The sequence below is a fragment of the Stenella coeruleoalba genome (assembly GCF_951394435.1).
Source record: "Stenella coeruleoalba genome assembly, chromosome: 1".
In the NCBI taxonomy this organism is placed as follows: domain Eukaryota; kingdom Metazoa; phylum Chordata; class Mammalia; order Artiodactyla; family Delphinidae; genus Stenella; species Stenella coeruleoalba.
Window position 1 is genome coordinate 73268552 of NC_137169.1, and position 20614 is coordinate 73289165.

Sequence of the window (20614 nt, forward strand, 5' to 3'; positions counted from 1 at the left end):
TCTTTTAGAGTTCCTGAAATGACAATTAGAACCAACTGAGATCATAAAATTCCTGAGTTTAAATGACCTCAGAGGTCCTTTAATCTAATACCTTAAATGCTATTTGTTTTTTGTTTTCTTTTTCGCACACAAACACTGTATTTTATTTTTACAAGAGATAAAATAAACTGACACCAAGCATTGTAAATGGATGACCACAACGAAAGCAACAATGATTGCAATTGCCAAACATGAAACACACTCATACTATGTCACAATATTGACATTCAGTCCAGTAATCCTCCACTGTAACAGCTCCTTTACTTTGCAGTGAAAATTCAGTTGTATATTTTTTGCCTCTGAGTTCTTGAGGGATTTTTTTTTATTCAAACAGAAAGTCACAAAAATTATAATCATCCTCATCAGTTCACTCAGTCCCATGTAATTATTTTTTTTATCTTGATCTTCTGTTAGCACTTTTATGAATTCATCAGTTTTCCATTAGAGTTCTGAAAATGCTTATCCATTCAGTTCAGCAGTATAGTCAGTTACCAGAAACCTGTACTTGTCAGAGTCTTTTCCATGAATTCCTCGAAAATGAAACCCTTTTATAAGAACATTTTTGCAAAAGCATCAGAATACACCCAGAACTGTCTGTAAATGACAAAAGACTTAAAAATGACCACGGTTAAAGATTTGATGAAAGTTCATAATAATGCAATTGACAAGGAAATTTAGTTACTTCTGAGATATATATTTTAAAGTAATAACTAGAATTATGACTTATAACATTATACTAGAACGTATAAGATTTTTAGAAATTTCATGTAATGTATGAAACATTTATATTAACATATTTCCATACAAATAACCCAAAGAAAGTTTAGTATTAGTTGTTTCTTTTTGTTTGTTTGGTTTGTTTTTTATACTGCAGGTTATTATTAGTCATCAATTTTATACACATCAGTGTATACATATCAATTCCAATTGCCCAATTCAGCACACCACCATCCCCACCCCACCGCGGTTTTCCCCCCTTGGTGCCCATACATTTGTTCTCTACATCTGTGTCTCAACTTCTGCCCTACAAACCGGTTCATCTGTACCATTTTTCTAGGTTCCACATACATGCGTTAATATACGATATTTGTTTTTCTCTTTCTGACGTACTTTACTCTGTATGAGAGTCTTTAGATGCATCCACGTCTCAAGAAAAGACTAAATTTCAATCCTTTTATGGCTGAGTAATATTCCATTGTATATATGTACCACATCTTTATCCATTCGTCTGTCGATGGGCATTTAGGTTGCTTCCATGACCTGGCTATTGTAAATAGTGCTGCAATAAACACTGGGGTGCATGTGTCTTTTTGAATCATGGTTTTCTCTGGGTATATGCCCAGTAGTGGGATTGCTGGATCATATGGTAATTCTATTTTTAGGTTTTTAAGGAACCTCCATACTGTTCTCCATAGTGGCTGTATCAATTTACATTCCCACCAACAGTGCAAGAGGGTTCCCTTTTCTCCACACCCTCTCCAGCATTTGTTGTTTGTAGATTTTCTGATGATACCCATTCTAACTGGTGTGAGGTGATACCTCATCATAGTTTTGATTTGCATTTCTCTAATAATTAGTGACGTTGACCAGCTTTTCATGTGCTTCTTGGCCATCTGTATGTCTTCTTGGCAGAAATGTCTATTTAGGTCTTCTTCCCATTTTTGGATTGGGTTGTTTGTTTCTTTAATATTAAGCTGCATGAGCTGTTTATATATTTTGGAGATTAATCCTTTGTCTGTTGCTTCATTTGCAAATATTTTCTCCCATTCTGAGGGTTGTCTTTTTGTCTTGTTTATGGTTTCCTTTGCTGCGCAAAAGCTTTTAAGTTTCATTAGGTCCCATTTGTTTATTTTTGTTTTTATTTCCATTACTCTAGGAGGTGGATCAAAACAGATCTTGCTGTGATATATGTCAAAGAGTGTTCTTCCAAAGTTTTCCTCTAAGGGTTTTATAGCGTCCGGTCTTACATTTAGGTCTCAAATCCATTTTGAGTTTATTTTTGTGTATGGTGTTAGGGAGTGTTCTAATTACAGTCTTTTACATGTAGCTGCCCAGTCTTCCCAGCACCACTTATTGAAGAAACTGTCTTTTCTCCATTGTATATCTTTGCCTCCTTTGACATAGATTAGTTGACCACAGGTGTGTGGGTTTACCTCTGGGCTTCCTATCTTGTTCCATTGATCTATGTTTCTGCTTTTGTGCCAGTACCATATTGTCTTGATTACTATAGCTTTGTAGTATAGTCTGAAGTCAGGGAGTCTGATTCCTCCTGCTCTGTTTTTTTCCTTCAATACTGCTTTGGCTATTTGGGGTCTTTTGTTTCTCCATACAAATTTTAAGATACTTTGTTCTAGTTCCGTAAAAAATGCCATTGGTAATTTGATAGGGATTGCATTGAATCTGTAGATTGCTTTGGGTAGTATAGTCATTTTCACAATTTTGATTCTTCCAATCCAAGAAGATGGTATATCTCTCCATCTGTTGGTATCATCTTTAATTTCTTTCATCAGTGTCTTATAGTGTTCTGCATACAGGTCTTTTGTCTCCCTAGGTAGGTTTATTGCTAGGTATTTTATTCTTTTTGTTGCAATGGTAAATGGGAGTGTTTCCATAATTTCTCTTTCAGATTTTTCATCATAGTGTATAGGAATACAAGAGATTTCTGTGCATTAATTTTGTATCCTGCAACTTTACCAAATTCATTGATTAGCTCTAGTAGCTTTCTGGTGGCATCTTTAGGATTCTCTATGTATAGTATCATGTCATCTGCAAACAGTGACAGTTTTACTTCTTTTCCAATTTGGATTCCTTTTATTCATTTTTCTTCTCTGATTGCCATGGCTAGGACTTCCAAAACTATGTTGAATAATAGTGGTGAGAGTGGACATCCTTGTCTTGTTCCTGATCTTAGAGGAAATGCTTTCAGTGTTTCACCACTGAGAACGATGTTTTCTGTGGCTTTGTCGTATATAGCCTTTATTATGTTGAGGTAGGTTCCCTCCATGCCCACTTTCTGGAGAGTTTTTATCATAAATGGGTGTTGAATTTTGTCAAAAGCTTTTTCTGCATCTATTGAGATGATCATATGGTTTTTATTCTTCAATTTGTTAATATGGTGTATCACATTGATTGATTTGCATATATTGAAAAATCCTCGCATCCCTGGGATAAATCTCACTTGATCATGGTGCATGATCCTTTTAATGTGTTGTTGGATTCTGTTTGCTGGTATTTTTTTTTTTTTTTTTTTGCGGTACGCGGGCCTCTCACTGTTGTGGCCTCTCCCGTTGCGGAGCACAGGCTCCGGATGCGCAGGATCAGCAGCCGTGGCTCACGGGTCCAGCTGCTCCACGGCATGTGGGATCCTCCCGGACCGGGGCACGAACCCGCATCCCCTGCATCGGCAGGCGGACTCAACCACTGCGCCACCAGGGAAGCCCCTGTTTGCTAGTATTTTGTTGAGGATTTTTGCATCTAAATTCATCAGTGATATTGGTCTGTAATTTTCTTTTTTTGTAGTATCTTTGGTTTTGGTACCAGGGTGATGGTGGCCTCAAATAATGAGTTCGGGAGTGTTCCTTCCTCCCCAGTTTTTTGGAAGAGTTTGAGAAGGATGGGTTTTAGCTCTTCTCTAAATGTTTGGTAGGATTCACCTGTGAAGCCATCTGGTCCTGGACTTTTGTTTGCTGGAAGATTTTTAATCACAGTTTCAATTTCATTACTTGTGATTGGTCTGTTCATATTTTCTGTTTCTTCCTGGTTCAGCCTTGGAAGGTTATACGTTTCTAAGAATTTGTCCATTTCTTCCATGTTGTCCATTTTATTGGCACAGAGTTGCTTGTAGTAGTCTCTTAGGATGCTTTTATTTCTGCGGTGTCTGTTGTAACTTCTCCTTTTCATTTCTAATTTTATTGATTTGAGTCCTCTCCTTCTTTTTCTTCATGAGTCTGGCTAATGGTTTATCAGTTTTGTTTATCTTCTCAAAGAACCAGATTTTAGTTTTATTGATCTTTGCTATTGTTTTCTTTGTTCCTATTTCATTTATTTCTGCTCTGGTCTTTATGATTTCTTTCCCTCTGCTAATTTTGGGTTTTTTTGTTCTTCTTTCTCTAGTTCCTTTAGGTGTAAGGTTAGATTGTTTACTTGAGATTTTTCTTATTTCTTAAGGTAGGCTTGTATAGCTATAAATTTCACTCTTAGAACTGCTTTTGCTGCATCCCATAGGTTTTGGATCATCGTGTTTTCATTGTCATTTGTCTCTAGGTATTTTTCGATTTCCTATTTGATTTCTTACGTGATCTCTTGCTTATTTAGTAACGTATTGTTTAGCCTCCATGTGTTTGTGTTTTTTACTGTTTTTCCCCTGTAATTCATTTCTAATATCATATGTTGTGGTCAGAAAAGATGCTTGATATGATTTCAATTTTCTTAAATTTACTGAGGCTTGATTTGTGACCCAAGATGTGATCCTAAATGCTATTTGAACACTTATAATAGCAGACAACTCACTACCTCATTAAGCAGTTCAGTTAAACTTCTAACAATTTTTTTCATAATGAGCCAAAGCTTACCACATAATAAGATTTCAAACATTTGACATTCATGATTATGTATGCTTCAACCAAACTAATAATATTCTATTGATGCAGCAATCCCAGTTCTGGGTATATATTTAAAGAAGTTGAAATCAGGATTTGACTGATCCTGTTGAACCAGGATTCAACAGATACCCTGTGGGTATATGATCTAAAGATACCCACATTCCCATGTTCACTGCAGCATTATGCACAACATCTAAGACATGGAAACAACCTAAATGTTCTGCAATGGATGGATAAAAAATGTGGTATATATAAGATGGAATATTATTCAGCCTTAAAAACGAAGGAAATCCTGTTAATGCTGTTCAATGGGAAGGTTAACTCTCACTTAACTGCTTCTCTTTTCTTCTCTGTTTACCCAGGCAGCATGATACAGTGGAAAGACCTTTGGACAGAAAGGTTGGAAATGCATTTTTGAGGTTTTTTAACTCCCTGAGTGACCATTGTGCTTTAGGTTTTTCTTGTGAGGTAAGGAAAACAGTCCAGAAGGTTGCCTAAGGTATTCTCCAATTCCACCCCATAGTCTGTATTATACCAACAATGCAATTTAAGCATATTTACTGTAGGTTCAAATAATATGGGGAGAAGGAGAAGCTGAGTTCAGGAGAAGAGGAAAAGATATTTAAAAAGAAGAAAACTAAATGGGTTTGAAGAATGGAATCAAGAAATTCACAATACAAAATACTAAAATTACAAGACAATTCCACTTACAAATGATTGTTCTATGCCAAATATGGTGACAAAAATTCCAGAAGATGGAGGAAACACTTTACCTGATATTTAGTAGCTTCAGTGCATTTAGCAGCACTCCCCTTTTTACATCATAGTCTATTTTCTGATCAGTTCCAAAGCTTGGAGCTCGATTGATCTGAAATTTACAAAGAAAACAATAAGTAAACAAATGTTGGTAGGTCAATCAATATGCAGTACAAATTTGTTAATTTAATGTGGGATCCCCAACCAGTAGAAGGACTCTACAATAAATCTCAAAGCACTATATGGTAGATGGCCCAGTCACCATTGCCACTCCTCCCTTCCCCAACACCTTAAGTCAAAGAGTTGCAAGGAATTGACTGTCATCACTGCCCCTTCCCCCTGCTGCCTTAGCTTCAGATGTTCAGTCAGCATATCTGCCTTCTCCCTCCTCTCCACTCTCTCCAATCTATTACTCCATGAACTCTAGGTCTTAACTTTAGGAAGTTAAAGTGACTCATCCAGACAAAAAGGTTGGAGGACCAGTAATAACAATAACAATAATAAAAATGGAACAAAAAATAATAGGGATATTACCAATATAGTAATAATTATATTCATGTATGTATTTCCCATATTGAAATTATCAGTGCCCTCTTTTCACTGCTTTCAGATCTTCTGGATGAATATGTCTATTGTTGCCTGAAAAATAAATTGTATTTCTTTCTTCCTGGGTCAGACAATAATTCATCAATTTTCATTTCATTTCATTGAAATTACTCAGAGGATATCATTAAAGGTAGCTGCAAACTAACCTCTATGAGCTTTTCTAACTGTTTAAGGAGTCATGGGAATAACTGAGCCATTTGTGGTTGTTCTTTCCCACATCATTTCTAAGATTTCACTAAGAAGAAAAATAAGAAGTAACTACATATACCCTGAAATCTAGTATACAATATATTACCACTTCAAGAGCTGGAGTGTTTGTTTTTGTCTTTGTTGTTTTGGATTTTATTGTTGTTGTTGTTGTTGTTATGAAAATGTAATTGGGATAGCAGATGTTTAAGAAAATTACTTACTCAATTAACTCAGTTGGTGAGAACACTGCTGAGTTCAAAACTACAGCTTTGCTTCATGACCACCAACTAACTCCACAGGCTATCTCAAAAAACATGCATGCTACTCCTCATAGAGGAGGGTCATCTTATACAAAACCATCAGCACAAAAGACAAGATAACTGACAACATGCATTTTACAACTGGCAGCTGAAGGAAATGCCACATTACACTTAAGAAATCATCCAGGAATACAAATGCCTCTAATTATAAATGTGGCACAAGATCACTGCAGAAAAATTAGAAACAGAAGCCAAACAAACAACAGAAAGATCACCTGCAATTCCACTACCTTGTGTCTTGTTAACCATTTGATAAATGGTGCTCCAGATATTTGCTATGTATACATTTTATAATATTCATTTGCCTTCCAATATATCTCTATACTAAATATACTACTTTATAATCCAAGGTTTTCTCTTAATAATGTATTGTGAAAATCTTTCATGTCATCATTTTGATAGTTACCTGGTATTCCTTGTATAGAATTATGGCAAACTGTATTTTTTTCAATAGAGAAATGCCTTACTATATTATGCCTTTGCTGATTTCTGATATAGAAGGTGATGAACATATTCTTGTCTGTGTGATGTGGTCTCAACGGGAATAGAACAGCTTGGTAATTGCAAGAACATCCATTTATTCCAGGTAAATTTGAAAAAGGCAGTTTATTAATCTACTACTTTAAAGCTCCAAGTATTTCCTCTTACAAGTACAGAGAAAGGGTAAAGTAATATTTTTATATGAAAAAAGTTTCAACCATTCAATACTGATTCAAATCTCTGGAATTTGAAAAACAAAGATAGTTCTGCTACTACATGTAACAGGATTATTAAAAAAAAAACATTTTTGAACTGATGATTAAGTGGTTTACTGAAATGTTATCTATCTTTATAGAATTCCTCAGTGCTTCATTCTAAAACTGCAGTCTGGAATTCTGCCAAGCATATCCCTCTTCCAGGATGGTAGACAGTCTTGGTACAACATAATCTCAGACCCTCTCTCTTTTCTATTTCAGATTCTTCACTCTACTCTCATGCAAGAGAAATTGGTCTATCAAGAAATGTACCTACACATCAAATAAACTAATACATGGAAAGGTAGAAAAACTTAATTCAATTAACATTTTGGATTTTTTCTTTAAGTTTTATGAGAAAGGTAAAGAAAAAAATAAAAGAAAAACCACAAATGGCTGACAGAAGAAACGCTGAAAATTAGGGTTCCAGCCCAAGTTCTATTCTATAATGTGGACGGCTTCTTTTGGTTCTCATTTCCTAACCCAACTGTAAAACAAACAAAACCCACAAGTGTTAGAGTCTTAAAGCTCAGCAGCTTGTAAATGCATGCAAAAAGGAAAATTATTAGAAAGCAAATTAAATTAATAAATACTATTTATTAACCAACCAAATCACAGTTTTATTATCAAGATAAGCACAATCATTTCATGCACACATAAAAGTTTCCATAATAGATTCTGTGCTCCTAAATTAGTGCTGTTTCCTCCGACCAGTAACTTCTCCCAGCCCCAGCCCCTACCCCACTTTCTACCACCTTAAATACTCCTCAGGTGTTCCCTCTTCTGCAAAGACATTTTTTTAACTCTCAAATTTACACATGTACACAGAGAGATTAATCACTCTGCTTGTGCTGGCTCCTTATTCCCTACTTATACTTGTAAATACTAGCATAAACACATATCTGAGTCCCCACTAGACCAGGACAACCTTATTTTTCTTCTATCTCCACCATCTGGCCCAATGATTTGTTGAAATTAATTCAAGGATACTTAAAATATTAGCATTATATTTATACTCCACTCAATTTCCATGTTTTTCCCTAAAAATGTTTTCTATGATTGAAAATTTCTGCAATTTGCCACTACGAATCATTGCCTGCAATTATTCCAGTCAACTAAAAGTTAACATGTTCAGAGGCACTCTCCACCTAATTCCACTTGATGGCGCCAAAAGGTTTTTAACCAATGTATATTAGAAGTACTATGATTGCAGCCGGGAGAAAATACAAAGGAAGATCTAAATAAGATTCTTTAAACTGTTTTGATATAATAAATGTTCATTACCCACAGCTGTTGGTTATTGTGGAGTTTTTAAATGGTTATGATTGATCTGAAAATGATGAAAGAATGAATAGAAAATGAAATGAAGTTATTGTGGAGTTTTTTAATGGTTCTTATTGATCTGGAAATGATGGAGAAAATAAAGTATAAAGAAACATGAATGTAAACAATAGTATTTCTGAGCCTTTAAAAAATACAGAACCATTTAGTCAATTCGGATCTACCAAGCTAATGGTAAGCTCCAGTTAGGCAAGTGCTTTTAAAAACAGGTAAATAAAATATATATAAAATCATTATTCCTTGCTATCCTTTCAGTTCTACTTCATGCATACTGCCTTCACTTCCTTCCCACTCCATCAAGGCTAAAAGACAAGCAACAGGGGCAGGAAAAAAAAAAAAATACAGGTAAAAACAGGAAAGGAAAGTAAGAAGAGGAAAACAGCAAAATAAAAGGAAGAAAATGTTAGGCCTTAGGTGAAGGGCCATAGTCCAGAGTCAAGTGCTTTCATATCCAAGGAACAGAGGAAGCAAAATGATAATCAAAATTCTTCACATTTATCATATTTCTAGGACCCAGGCAGGAGCAAAATTTGAATACCTGACAGAACTGTATTTGATTGGAAATATAACACACATTATTTGCTCATAGTAGATTCAACACACACACAAATGAAACCAGTAGCCCTCAAACTGGAAAAGTGTTCTTTCCTAAAAATATATTTTGAGTGTCTTGATCTCACCTATCACTCATTCAATTTGCTTTTGCAAACCTTGATATTACAGATGTAACTTCTAACTTCTAAATCATTAACAAAAAAAGAGATAACCAGCTTAAAATGACAGGTAGTTGTTGATGATATCTTCTATAGTAATATTTTCCTTAAAATGTAACTAATCTAGTAAACACTGTTTAGGTAGGTGTTATTTTCCTGACAAAGTTTCCTAAACACAGTATTCTGTGGCCATGTGATCTATGACCATGGAGCTCGATGATCAGAGCCACATACTCTATGATCAGGGAGCTTAGGGGAATTGCTGGATGTGGTACTGTGTGACTTCCAAGGTTTCTTCTGTATACAATATAAATACAAACATGACTGAAAAGGTACAGAAGTCTTAGACATTATTTTTATTTTGCCTTTATATTATTCTATATTTTCCAAATGATCTTTTATAATGGAAGAAAAATAATGATGACTCTGACCAAACCAGGGTCTGGGAGCAAGCCCAAAGGCACAGTTCACAGGCTAGACATGAGGGGAGCCCCAGGCACGTAATATGGCCTTAAAGGAGAATTCATGTCACCTGGGGTGTGAAGTATTAACTACTGATTAATGAACTAATTGGAGCCTCTCTCCTCCTAGAGAGTTTGAAGGGGAGACACACTGAAGGCAGGGAGCTACAGTCCTGCAGCCTAGGCACCCACGGAGAGGAAAGACAACAACCAGAAGTCATGAAGTGGTAGAGCTGTGAGGCTGAGAAAATAGTGGAGAGAGTAGACAACAAATCAGTAAAAGCAGATCCATGTGTATATGCAAAATGCCTAACCTAGAAATTCACCCAGTGCTAATTTGGGAAAAGTAGGATTAAATACACTGACCCACTATCGGAACTGTTCTATTCCCCGAATGCTCATTCTCTTCCTCCCACATACTCTATTCAGTCTTCTGTCTGCTCAGTTAATGAAACAACTGTGCCAAGTACACATGTAAGAAACATTTGTTTTAGTACACAAGAATAGGGATCACAGGGGCCCTGAACCAATATGGCAGAGTAGAAGGATGTGCTCTCACTCCCTCTTGCGAGAACACCAGAATCACAACTAGCTGCTGGACAATCATCAACAGGAAGACACTGCAACTCACCAAAAAAGATACCCCACATCCAAAGACAAAGGAGAAGCCACAATGAGATGGCAGGAGGAGCGCAATCGCAAAAAAATCAAATCCCATAACTGCTGGTGGGTGACTCACAGACTGGCGAACACTTATGCCACAGAAGTCCACCCACTGGAGTGAAGGTTCTGACCCCACGTCAGGCTGCCCAACCTGCGGATCCACCAATGGGAGGAGGAATTCCTAGAGAATCAGACTTTGAAGGCTAGCAGGATTTGATTGCAGGACTTCGACAGGACTGGGGGAAACAGAGACTCCACTCTTGGAGGGCACACACAAAGTAGTGTGCATATCGGGACCCAGGAGAAGGAGCAGTGACCCCAGGGGAGACTGAACCAGACCTACCTGCTAGTGTTGGAGGGTCTCCTGCAGAGGTGGGTGGTGGCTGTGGCTCACCGTGGGAACAAGGACACTGGCAGCAGAAGGTTGGGAAGTACTCCTTGGCATGAGCCCTCCCAGAGTCTGCCATTAGCCCCACCAAAGAGCCCAGGTAGGCTGCAGTGTTGGGTTGCCTCAGGCCAAACAACAAACAGGGAGGGAACCCAGCCACACCCATCAGCAGTCAGGCAGATTGAAGTTTTGCTGAGCTCTGCCCACCAGAGCAACAGTCAGCTCTACCCACCACCAGTCCCTCCCATCAGGAAACTTGCACAAGCCTCATCAACCAGAGGGCAGACAGCAGAAGCAAGAAGAACTACAATCCTGCAGCCTGTGGAACAAAAACCACATTCACAGAAAGACAGAAAAGATGAAAAGGCAGAGGGCTATGTCCAGATGAAGGAACAAGATAAAACCCCAGAAAAACAACTAAATAAAGTGGAGATAGACAACATTCCAGAAAAAGAACTCAGAATAATGATAGTGAAGATGATCCAGGACCTCGGAAAAAGAATGGAGGCAAAGATCGAGAAGAGGCAAGAAATGTTCAACAAAGATCTAGAAGAATTAAAGAACAAACAAACAAAGATGAACAATACAATAACTTTAGTGAAAAATACACTAGAAGGAATCAATAGCAGAATAACTGAGGCAGAAGAATGGATAAGTGACCTGGAAGACAGAATGGAGGGATTCACTGCTGCGGAACAGAATAAAGAAAAAAGAATGAAAAGAAATGAAGACAGCCTAAGAGACCTCTGGGACAACATTAAACACAACAACATTTGCATTGTAGGGGTCCCAGAAGGAGAAGAGAGACAGAAAGGACCAGAGAAAATATTTGAAGAGATTATAGTCGAAAACTTCCCTAACAAGGGAAAGGAAATAGCCACCCAAGTCCACGAAGCACAGAGAATCCCATAGAGGATAAACCCAAGGAGAAACATGCCGAGACACATAAAATCAAATTAGCCAAAGTTAAAAACAAAGAAAAATTATTGAAAGCAGCAAGGGAGGAACAACAAATAACATACAAAGGAACTCCCATAAGGTTAACAGCTGATTTCTAAGCAGAAACTCTACAAGCCAGAAGGGATTAGCATGATATACTTAAAGTGATGAAAGGTAAAAACCTACAACCAAGATTAGTCTACCCAGCAAGGATCTCATTCGGATTCGATGGAGATATCAAAAGCTTTACAGACAAGCAAAATCTAAGAGAATTCAAAACCACCAAACCATCTCTACAACAAATGCTAAAGAAACTTCTCTAACTGGGAAACACAAGAGAAGAAAAGGACCTACAAAAACAAACCCAAAACAATTAAGAAAATGTTCACAGGAACATACATATCGATAATTACCTTAAACATGAATGGATTAAATGCTCCAACCAAAAGACACAGGCTCACTGAATGGTTACAAAAACAAGACCCATATATATGCTATCTACAAGAGACCCACTTCAGACCTAGGGATACATACAGACTGAAAGTGATGGGATGGAAAAAGATACTCCATGCAAATAGAAATCAAAAGAAAGCTGGAGTAGCAACAATCATATCAGATAAAATAGACTTTAAAATAAAGAATATTACAAGAGACAAGGAAGGACATTGCATAATGATCAAGGGATCAATCCAAGGAGAAGATATAAGAATTATAAATGTATATGCACCCAACATAGGAGCACCTCGATACATAAGGCAGCTGCTAACAGCTATAAAAGAAGAAATCGACCGTAACACAGTAATAGTGGGGAACTTGAACACCTCACTTACACCAATGGACAGATCATCCAAAATGAAAGTAAATAAGAAAACACAAGCTATAAATAACACAATAGACCAGATAGATTTAATTGATATTTATAGGACATTCCATCTAACAACAGGAGATTACACTTTCTTCTCAAGTGTGCATGGAACATTTTCCAGGATAGATCACATCTTGGGTCACAAATCAAGTCTTGGTAAATTTAAGAAAATTGAAATCATATCAAGCATCTTTTCTGACCACAATGCTATAAGATTAGAAATAAATTACAGGGAAAAAACCGTAAAAAACACAAACACATGGAGGCTAAACAATACGTTACTAAATAACCAATAGATCACGTAAGAAATCAAATAGGAAATCAAAAAATACGTAGAGACAAAAGACAATGAAACACGATGATCCAAAACCTAGAACTGCAAAAGCAGTTCTAGTGGGAAGTTTATAACAAGCCTACCTCAAGAAACAAGAAAAATTTCAAATAAACAATCTAACCTTACACCTAAAGAAACCAGAGAAAGAAGAACAAACAAAACCCAAAGTTAGCAGAAGGAAAGAACTCATCAAGATGAGAGCAGAAATAAATGAAATAGAAACAAAGAAAACAAAGCAAAGATCAGTAAAATTAAAAGCTGGTTCTTTGAGAAGATAAACAAAATTGATAAACCATTAGCCAGACTCATCAAGAAAAGAAGGGAGAGGACTCAAATCAATAAAACCAGAAATGAAAAAGGAGAAGTTATAACAGACACCACAGAAATACAAAGCATCCTAAGAGACTACTACAAGCAACTCTTTGCCAATAAAATGGACAACCTGGAAGAAACGGACAAATTCTTAGAAAGGTATAACCTTCCAAGACTGAACGAGGAAGAAACAGAATATATGAACAGACCAATCACAAGTAATGAAATTGAAACTGTGATTAAAAGTCTTCCAACAAACAAAAGTCCAGGACCAGAAGGCTTCACAGGTGAATTCTATCAAACATTTAGAGAAGAGCAAACACCCATCCTTCTCAAACACTTCCAAAAAATTTTAGTGTAAGGAACAGTCCCAAACTCATTCTATTAGGCCACCATCACACTGATACCAAAACCAGACAAAGATACTACAAAAAAAGAAAATTACAGACCAATATCACTGATGAATATAGATACAAAAATCCTCAACAAAATACTAGCAATCAGAATCCAACAACACATTAAAAGGATCATACAACATGATCAAGTGGGATTTATCCCAGGGATGCGAGTATTCTTCAATATAAGCAAATCAATCAATGTGATACACCATATTAACAAATTGAATAATAAATAACAAATTGAATAATAAAAACAATATGGTCATCTCAATAGATGCAGAAAAAGCTTTTGACAAAATTCAACACCCATTTATGATAAAAACTCTCCAGAAAGTGGGCATAGAGGGAACCTACCTCAACATAATAAAGGCCATATACGACAAACCCACAGCAAACATCGTTCTCAATGGTGAAACACTGAAAGCATTTCCTCTAAGATCAGGAACAAGACAAGGATGTCCACTCTCACCACTATTATTCAACATAGTTTTGGAAGTCCTAGCCATGGCAATCAAAGAAGAAAAAGATATAAAAGGAATCCAAATTGGAAAAGAAGAAGTAAAACTGTCACTGTTTGCAGATGACATGATACTATACATAGAGAATCCTAAAGATGCCACCAGAAAACTACTACAGCTAATCAATGAATTTGGTAAAGTTGCAGGATACAAAACTAATGCACAGAAATGTCTTGCATTCCTATACACTAATGATAAAAAATCTGAAAGAGAAATTATAGTAACACTCCCATTTACCAAAACAACAAAAACAATAAAATACCTAGGAATAAACCTACCTAGGGAGACAAAAGACCTGTATGCAGAAAACTATAAGACACTGATGAAAGAAATTAAAGATGATACCAACAGATGGAGAGATATACCATGTTCTTGGATTGGAAGAATCAAAATTGTGAAAATGACTATACTACCCAAAGCAATCTACAGATTCAATGCAATCCCTATCAAATTACCAATGGCATTTTTTACAGAACTAGAAGAAAAAATGTTAAAATTTGTATGGAGAAACAAAAGACCCCAAATAGCCAAAGCATTCTTGAGGGAAAAAAAACAGAGCTGGAGGAACCAGACTCACTGACTTCAGACTATACTACAAAGCTATAGTAATCAAGACAATATGGTACTGGCACAAAAACAGAAACACAGATCAATGGAACAAGACAGAAAGCCCAGAGATAAACCCACACACCTATGGTCAACTAATCTATGAAAAAGGAGGCAAGGATATATAATGGAGAAAATACAGTCTCTTCAATAAATGGTGCTGGGAAAACTGGACAGCTACATGCAAAAGAATGAAATTAGAACACTCCCTAACACCATACATAATAATAAACTCAAAATGGATTAAAGACCTAAATGTAAGACTGGACACTATAAAACTCTTAGAGGAAAACATAGGCAGAACACTCTATGACATCAACCACACCAAGATCCTTTTTGACCCACCTCCCAAAGAAATGGAAGTGAACCCAAAAATATACAAATGGGACCTAATGAAACTTCAAAGCTTTTGCACAGCAAAGGAAACCATAAACAAGACAAAAACACAGCCTTCAGAATGGGAGAAAATATTTGCAAATGAATCAATGGACAAAGGATTAATCTCCAAAATATATAAAGAGCTCATGCAGCTCAATATTAAAAAAACAAACAACCCAATCCAAAAATGGCAGAAGACCTAAATAGACATTTCTGCAAAGAAGACATACAGATGGCCAAGAAGCACATGAAAAGCTGCTCAACATCACTAATTATTAGAGAAATGTAATTGCAAAACTACAGTGAGGTATCACCTCACACCAGTTAGAATGGGCATCATCAGAAAATCTACGAACAACAAATGCTGGAGAGGGTGTGGAGAAAAGGGAACCCTCTTGCACTGTTGGTGGGAATGTAAATTGATACGGCCACTATGGAGAACAGTATGGAGGTTCCTTAAAAAACTAAAAATAGAATTACCATATGATCCAGCATTCCCACTATTGGGCATATACCCAGAGAAAACCATAATTCAAAAAGACACATGCACCCAATGTTCATTGCAGCACTATTTACAATAGCCAGGTCATGGAAGCAACCTAAATGCCCACCAACAGACGAATGGATAAAGAAGATGTGGTACATATATACAATGGAATATTACTCAGCCATAAAAAGGAACGAAATTGGGTCATTTGTTGAGACGTGGATGGATCTAGAAACTGTCATACAGAGTGAAGTAAGTCAGAAAGAGAAAAACAAATATCGTATATTAACGCATATATGTGGAAACTAGAAAAATGGTACAGATTAACTGGTTTGCAGGGCAGAAATTGAGACACAGATATAGAAAACAAACGTATGGAAACCAAGGGGGGAAAGCCACAGGGGGGTGGGCGTGGTGGTGTGCTGAATTGGGCGATTGGGATTGACATGTATACACTGATGTGTATAAAATGGATGACTAATAAGAATCTGCTGTTTAAAAAAAATAAAATAAAATTCAAAAGAAAAAAAAAAAAAAAGAATAGAGATCAGTTCTCTTTCTTCTTAAAGAAATGCCTTACCTCCAGAAGCCATGGCTTTAGTTTTCTATCCAACAAAATATCAAATCCCAGGACTTCGAAGCAGACACTTTCACTTCCTGGAGGTTGACCAGGTCTGCACATTCGATATGCATGCAGGACATGAGGTTCTGCTACAATCAGAGTCTTTACCACCAATTCCTGTAAAGATTGTCATTTAAAAAAAAAGATGAAAAGCCTTATTTCTTTGTATCTCATTTACATACTTGGAAATCAGGCCTGGACTTACCAACTAGCATCCTGGCCAGGTTCACAAAGCTCTGTGGCATCTAACCCCTGCCACTGCTCTGACCTCATCTCACCCAACTCTCCCCCTGCCCACTGTACTCCAGCCATGCTCCTCTTCTCTAGGCCTCTCACACTAGCTGATCCCTCTTCCTGGAACACTCTTCCCCCAATATTCCCATGTCTGGCCCCTTGATACTCAGAGAGTCCGTCCCTGACCCCTGAGTCAAAAGTAGGCACCCATACATCATTCATTACTGTGTCACTACACAGCATAGGACAAGCTGATCTTTTTCTTTTTTTTGTTAAAACAGAGTCCTTGTCTGTATTATTTACAACCCCATTCCCAGTGCTTAACAATAGTGCCTGGCATTTAGTAAATGCTCAAGATCACCTGTGAACAAATAAAAATTTATGAATGCGGCTTGTATTTGTTAAATAAGTAAGGTAGGATCACATGCTTGCCTTCTCAGAAACCATACAGAAGGCAAGGTGATGGGAGGGAAGACAAGGAGAGTAAACTTCCAAGGAGAGAAAACTATTTCACAAACAACATTATAGAACCTCCACTTAGACAAAGCCTGAAAGGTCAAGAGGACAGAATCTAGGAGAGCTGGGTTTCTCTGTGCAGTGATGATTCTGTTGTTCATAAGGTTTATCTGAAATCAGAGTACTGCCAATTAACAAACTAGCTGTCAGCATTTTCTGTGAGAACACATAATACTACTAGGGTGAGTTACTAATGCTAATAAAAGAAAAAGTTGGTTTACCGAAGTTTGAGAACAAGCTATGGATTGTGGAAAAGCTGTCTTGCTGGTTTTTGCTTAGAATATTCTGTCTTTTTAACTCCCATTCTACAGGTACAGGCAATATAGCATGGCAGTTAAGAAAATGGCTCCAAAGTTGACTTTCTGGCTTTATCCCAGGCTTTGCTACTTGTTAGATGTGCATCCTCAGTCATGTTGCTTAAACTTTGTCTCATTTTTCTAAAATGTAAACTGGCAACAGCAATAATACCTGCTGCAAAAGACTGATGGAAGGACAAAATGAGACTCCATGTATAACTCTTAGCATAGTGCCTAGAACAGAGTAAACCATCAAGAGGGGTTAGCAACTTAACTACTGTAGTTATATTTATTCTATTATTCTTCTGGAATTCCACCTCATATATCTGGTCAGACACAAACATTCAGCTGCCTGGTGGGAGCAGTATTTATTATGAGAGAAAGAAATGGAAGATGAAGTTAACCTCGCTGTTACCAAGAATCCCAACCCAGAACGTATTTGGGGATATCAGAGATGCCACAAGAGGCTGTTCTTAGAAAATTCTATTCAAAATAACAAATGTGTGGTAGCACCACAGTATGTGAGGATAAAAAAGAAAAGTCCACATTATATAAATCTTGAGATATTACTGAAATCACCTGAGTAGGAAAAAGAAGTTAAAACCTTGACTAGTAAGTGTCTATGTGAAACAAGACAGGTGGGGAGATGGGGGGGGGGCAGAGTGAGGGGGAATGAATATTTAGACTCTGGATTACAAATCTGTGTTTTTACTACATAAAAACAGCACAATTTTAGGAATCCAGAGGCAAGATTGCAGGTATATGTGAAATCAGTAATGATACAACCAAATACAAATTCCACTAATCAAATCAAATTCCACTAACGCTTTTGAGAATTTCCAACATTGCTTTGAAAGATGATTTTGTAGATTTGTACCCGAAGTATATAAAAAGCATTCATTAAGGATGATCTTATGAGTGATTAAAGTCATTTTTAACCTCCATGGCCTGCTTTTCTGTTGATTTCTTATTTATTCTTGACCAGCACAAAAGCACATATATCTGTTCTTCATAGAAGGTATTGCTGAATGTTAGTTTTCATATGCAGACAGCTACTTTTTAGAGAAATTACCATCAATAAAGTAGTCACCGAAAAAAAGTTCTAAGTTAAATTCATGAAATTGGTAAACTATTAAGATAAAAATTTATTGCACAATTGCCTTCTTCATCTCCTCTTATTCTCTTTGTATACTATCCTATTGATTCACCTTCAACAGACATCTGTAAGTACATGCAATTCTTAACAAGAAAAAGTACTACTTATCTATTAAGGTCCATGACAAATTTCAATTCTTAAAAGAATTACATAAGTGCAGATAGTTTGACAAGATAATTGTAAGAAGGTACTTGGAAAAGTTAATGTTATTATTTATTAATTGGTTACTTATAGATTTATTAATATACATTTTAACAAATGTAGGCAAGAATGATGCAAAATTTACCCATTTATAGAAATGATCATGCAGTGTATCAGAGCTTAATAGGCCGGCAATTGCTATGTTCAGGTAATATCTGAAAATTATATTTTAAGCTCTGAGGAGTTAATTTCCATACTCTTATTAGTATTAGTCTTAGTTGTATACCTTGTCCTAATTCAATTATGTGGGGAAAGTACCACTTAAAACCAATGTCTGTAAAGCTAATGATATCCATTTTTCTCTCTGACTGATTCTCTCCGTACATTCCTCACCAAGGCAACACAACAGATTGCACCTTTTCACAAAGACTTCCCTGAACAATCAAACTCATAAGAAGTGAAGAATCTGGTAAAGAAAAAGAATACCAGAGGGCATCTAAAACTTTCTTGGTCTCTCTGAGCTAGTCACCAAATGACCCATTCATTAAATCATCCAGGTATCACCAAGTAGATCTTCCATCATTGAGCTACTGTATCAAAATTGCAAATTTTACCACTTTGATGTTTCTGACCCACATGATAGTAAACTATCATTATTAGAATATTTTTTGGAATTTCCAAAAGACTGGCCTTGATAAAGTAAATAGATAAATAAACGGCATTGTTGGAATCAAATTTCTTGTTTGGATGTATCAATATTTAGTCTCTCGGGAAGACATAAAAGAAAGTTAACAAGTTGGTGAGAATCTGACCAAACCCAAATGACAAACTTTAAAATTTGATGGGACCCCTAAATTTTTAAAAATTTTGAATTTGTTGCCAACATTTATAAATCAGGAGACTTAGGGCATCTATTAACAAATTAGAGAATGAGGCACACTGGGCCCAAAATACCACATGGCACCAATAGGCTGGTGCTGAGTGATATCTATCCCCTTTAGACCGCTTACGCTCCTCAAATGACCACCGTTCTCAGCCTGCCCTATTTTCTTCTATCCAGACTACTTAACTCCTTTTTACTTGTCTGACACCTAAGTATCTTCCGGTTTACATTCTGTGAGACAGAAAATAAGATTTTTAAAAAGATTCAAACTAACAAAACACTAAGAAAAGGAATAAATATAATGATGCTGATTTTTTCTCTGATTTTCTCAAGAGAACCAAGTTCAACCAACAATGAACTTTCACATCCATTTTCCACGATATTTTTATTTAAATATATATTACTTGTCCCAGAAGTCAAATTGTATAGCCCTAATCATGTTAAGTATTTTCAACATACTCTTCTTAACTATGAATACCATTTTAATATTTCTGCTAGGATTAATAAAAGGGTCTGTTTCACCAAGGTTATCTTCTCATACATGTTTCCTTTTCTCTCTTTACCCTTACCATTTGGAATTTCATCTACTGCCATGGCTTTAATTATCCATTACACCTCATACATACACTTTTAACTGCCTGCTCAACTTTTCTACCTGAGAGAGCATTTCAAGTTTAACATATCGAAAGTAGAATTCATCATAGCCTCATGGACTTTTAAAAAACTGAGTTCAGGTGTCAATGCCTCCAGGAAGTCCTGCTATGCCCATCCACTCAAAGCTACTACATGTGGTCTTCCTCTACAACCCCACAGAAGCCAATGTATGCCTCTGTTTTTGTACTTGCTACATTGCATTTCATTAACAATTTATGTGCAAGTGTTTCCTACCAAACTCTTGAGTTTTTTGAGGCTTGGAGCTGTATCTTATAAATCCTCAAATTATCAGCCAGGGACAGGCTTATATTATGGGTTCAATAAATGTTTACTGAATAAATGAATAAATGAACTAGCAAATAAGTGAATAGAACTCTTTTCTCTCATCTACAAAACTAAGCTCTACATCTTCTCAAAATAAATTCCTTCCTATTCTATTTCAAATAAGACCACACCCATTCTCC

The 20614-nt window shown here is 36.5% G+C and overlaps 1 protein-coding gene across 6 annotated transcripts in view; it reads right to left on the reverse strand.

Annotated features, from left to right (window-relative positions):
- The window catches only part of TTLL7 (tubulin tyrosine ligase like 7), a 150419-nt gene that overhangs the window by 54733 nt on the left and 75072 nt on the right, over positions 1–20614 (reverse strand). For all 6 annotated transcript variants that reach the window (XM_079924846.1, XM_079924849.1, XM_079924844.1 and 3 more), the window contains 2 exons: positions 16229–16387; positions 5414–5508 (listed from right to left, as the gene is read on the reverse strand). In XM_079924846.1, coding sequence (XP_079780972.1) covers positions 5414–5508; positions 16229–16387 — 254 coding nt within the window. The remainder of the gene's footprint in view (positions 1–5413; positions 5509–16228; positions 16388–20614) is intronic.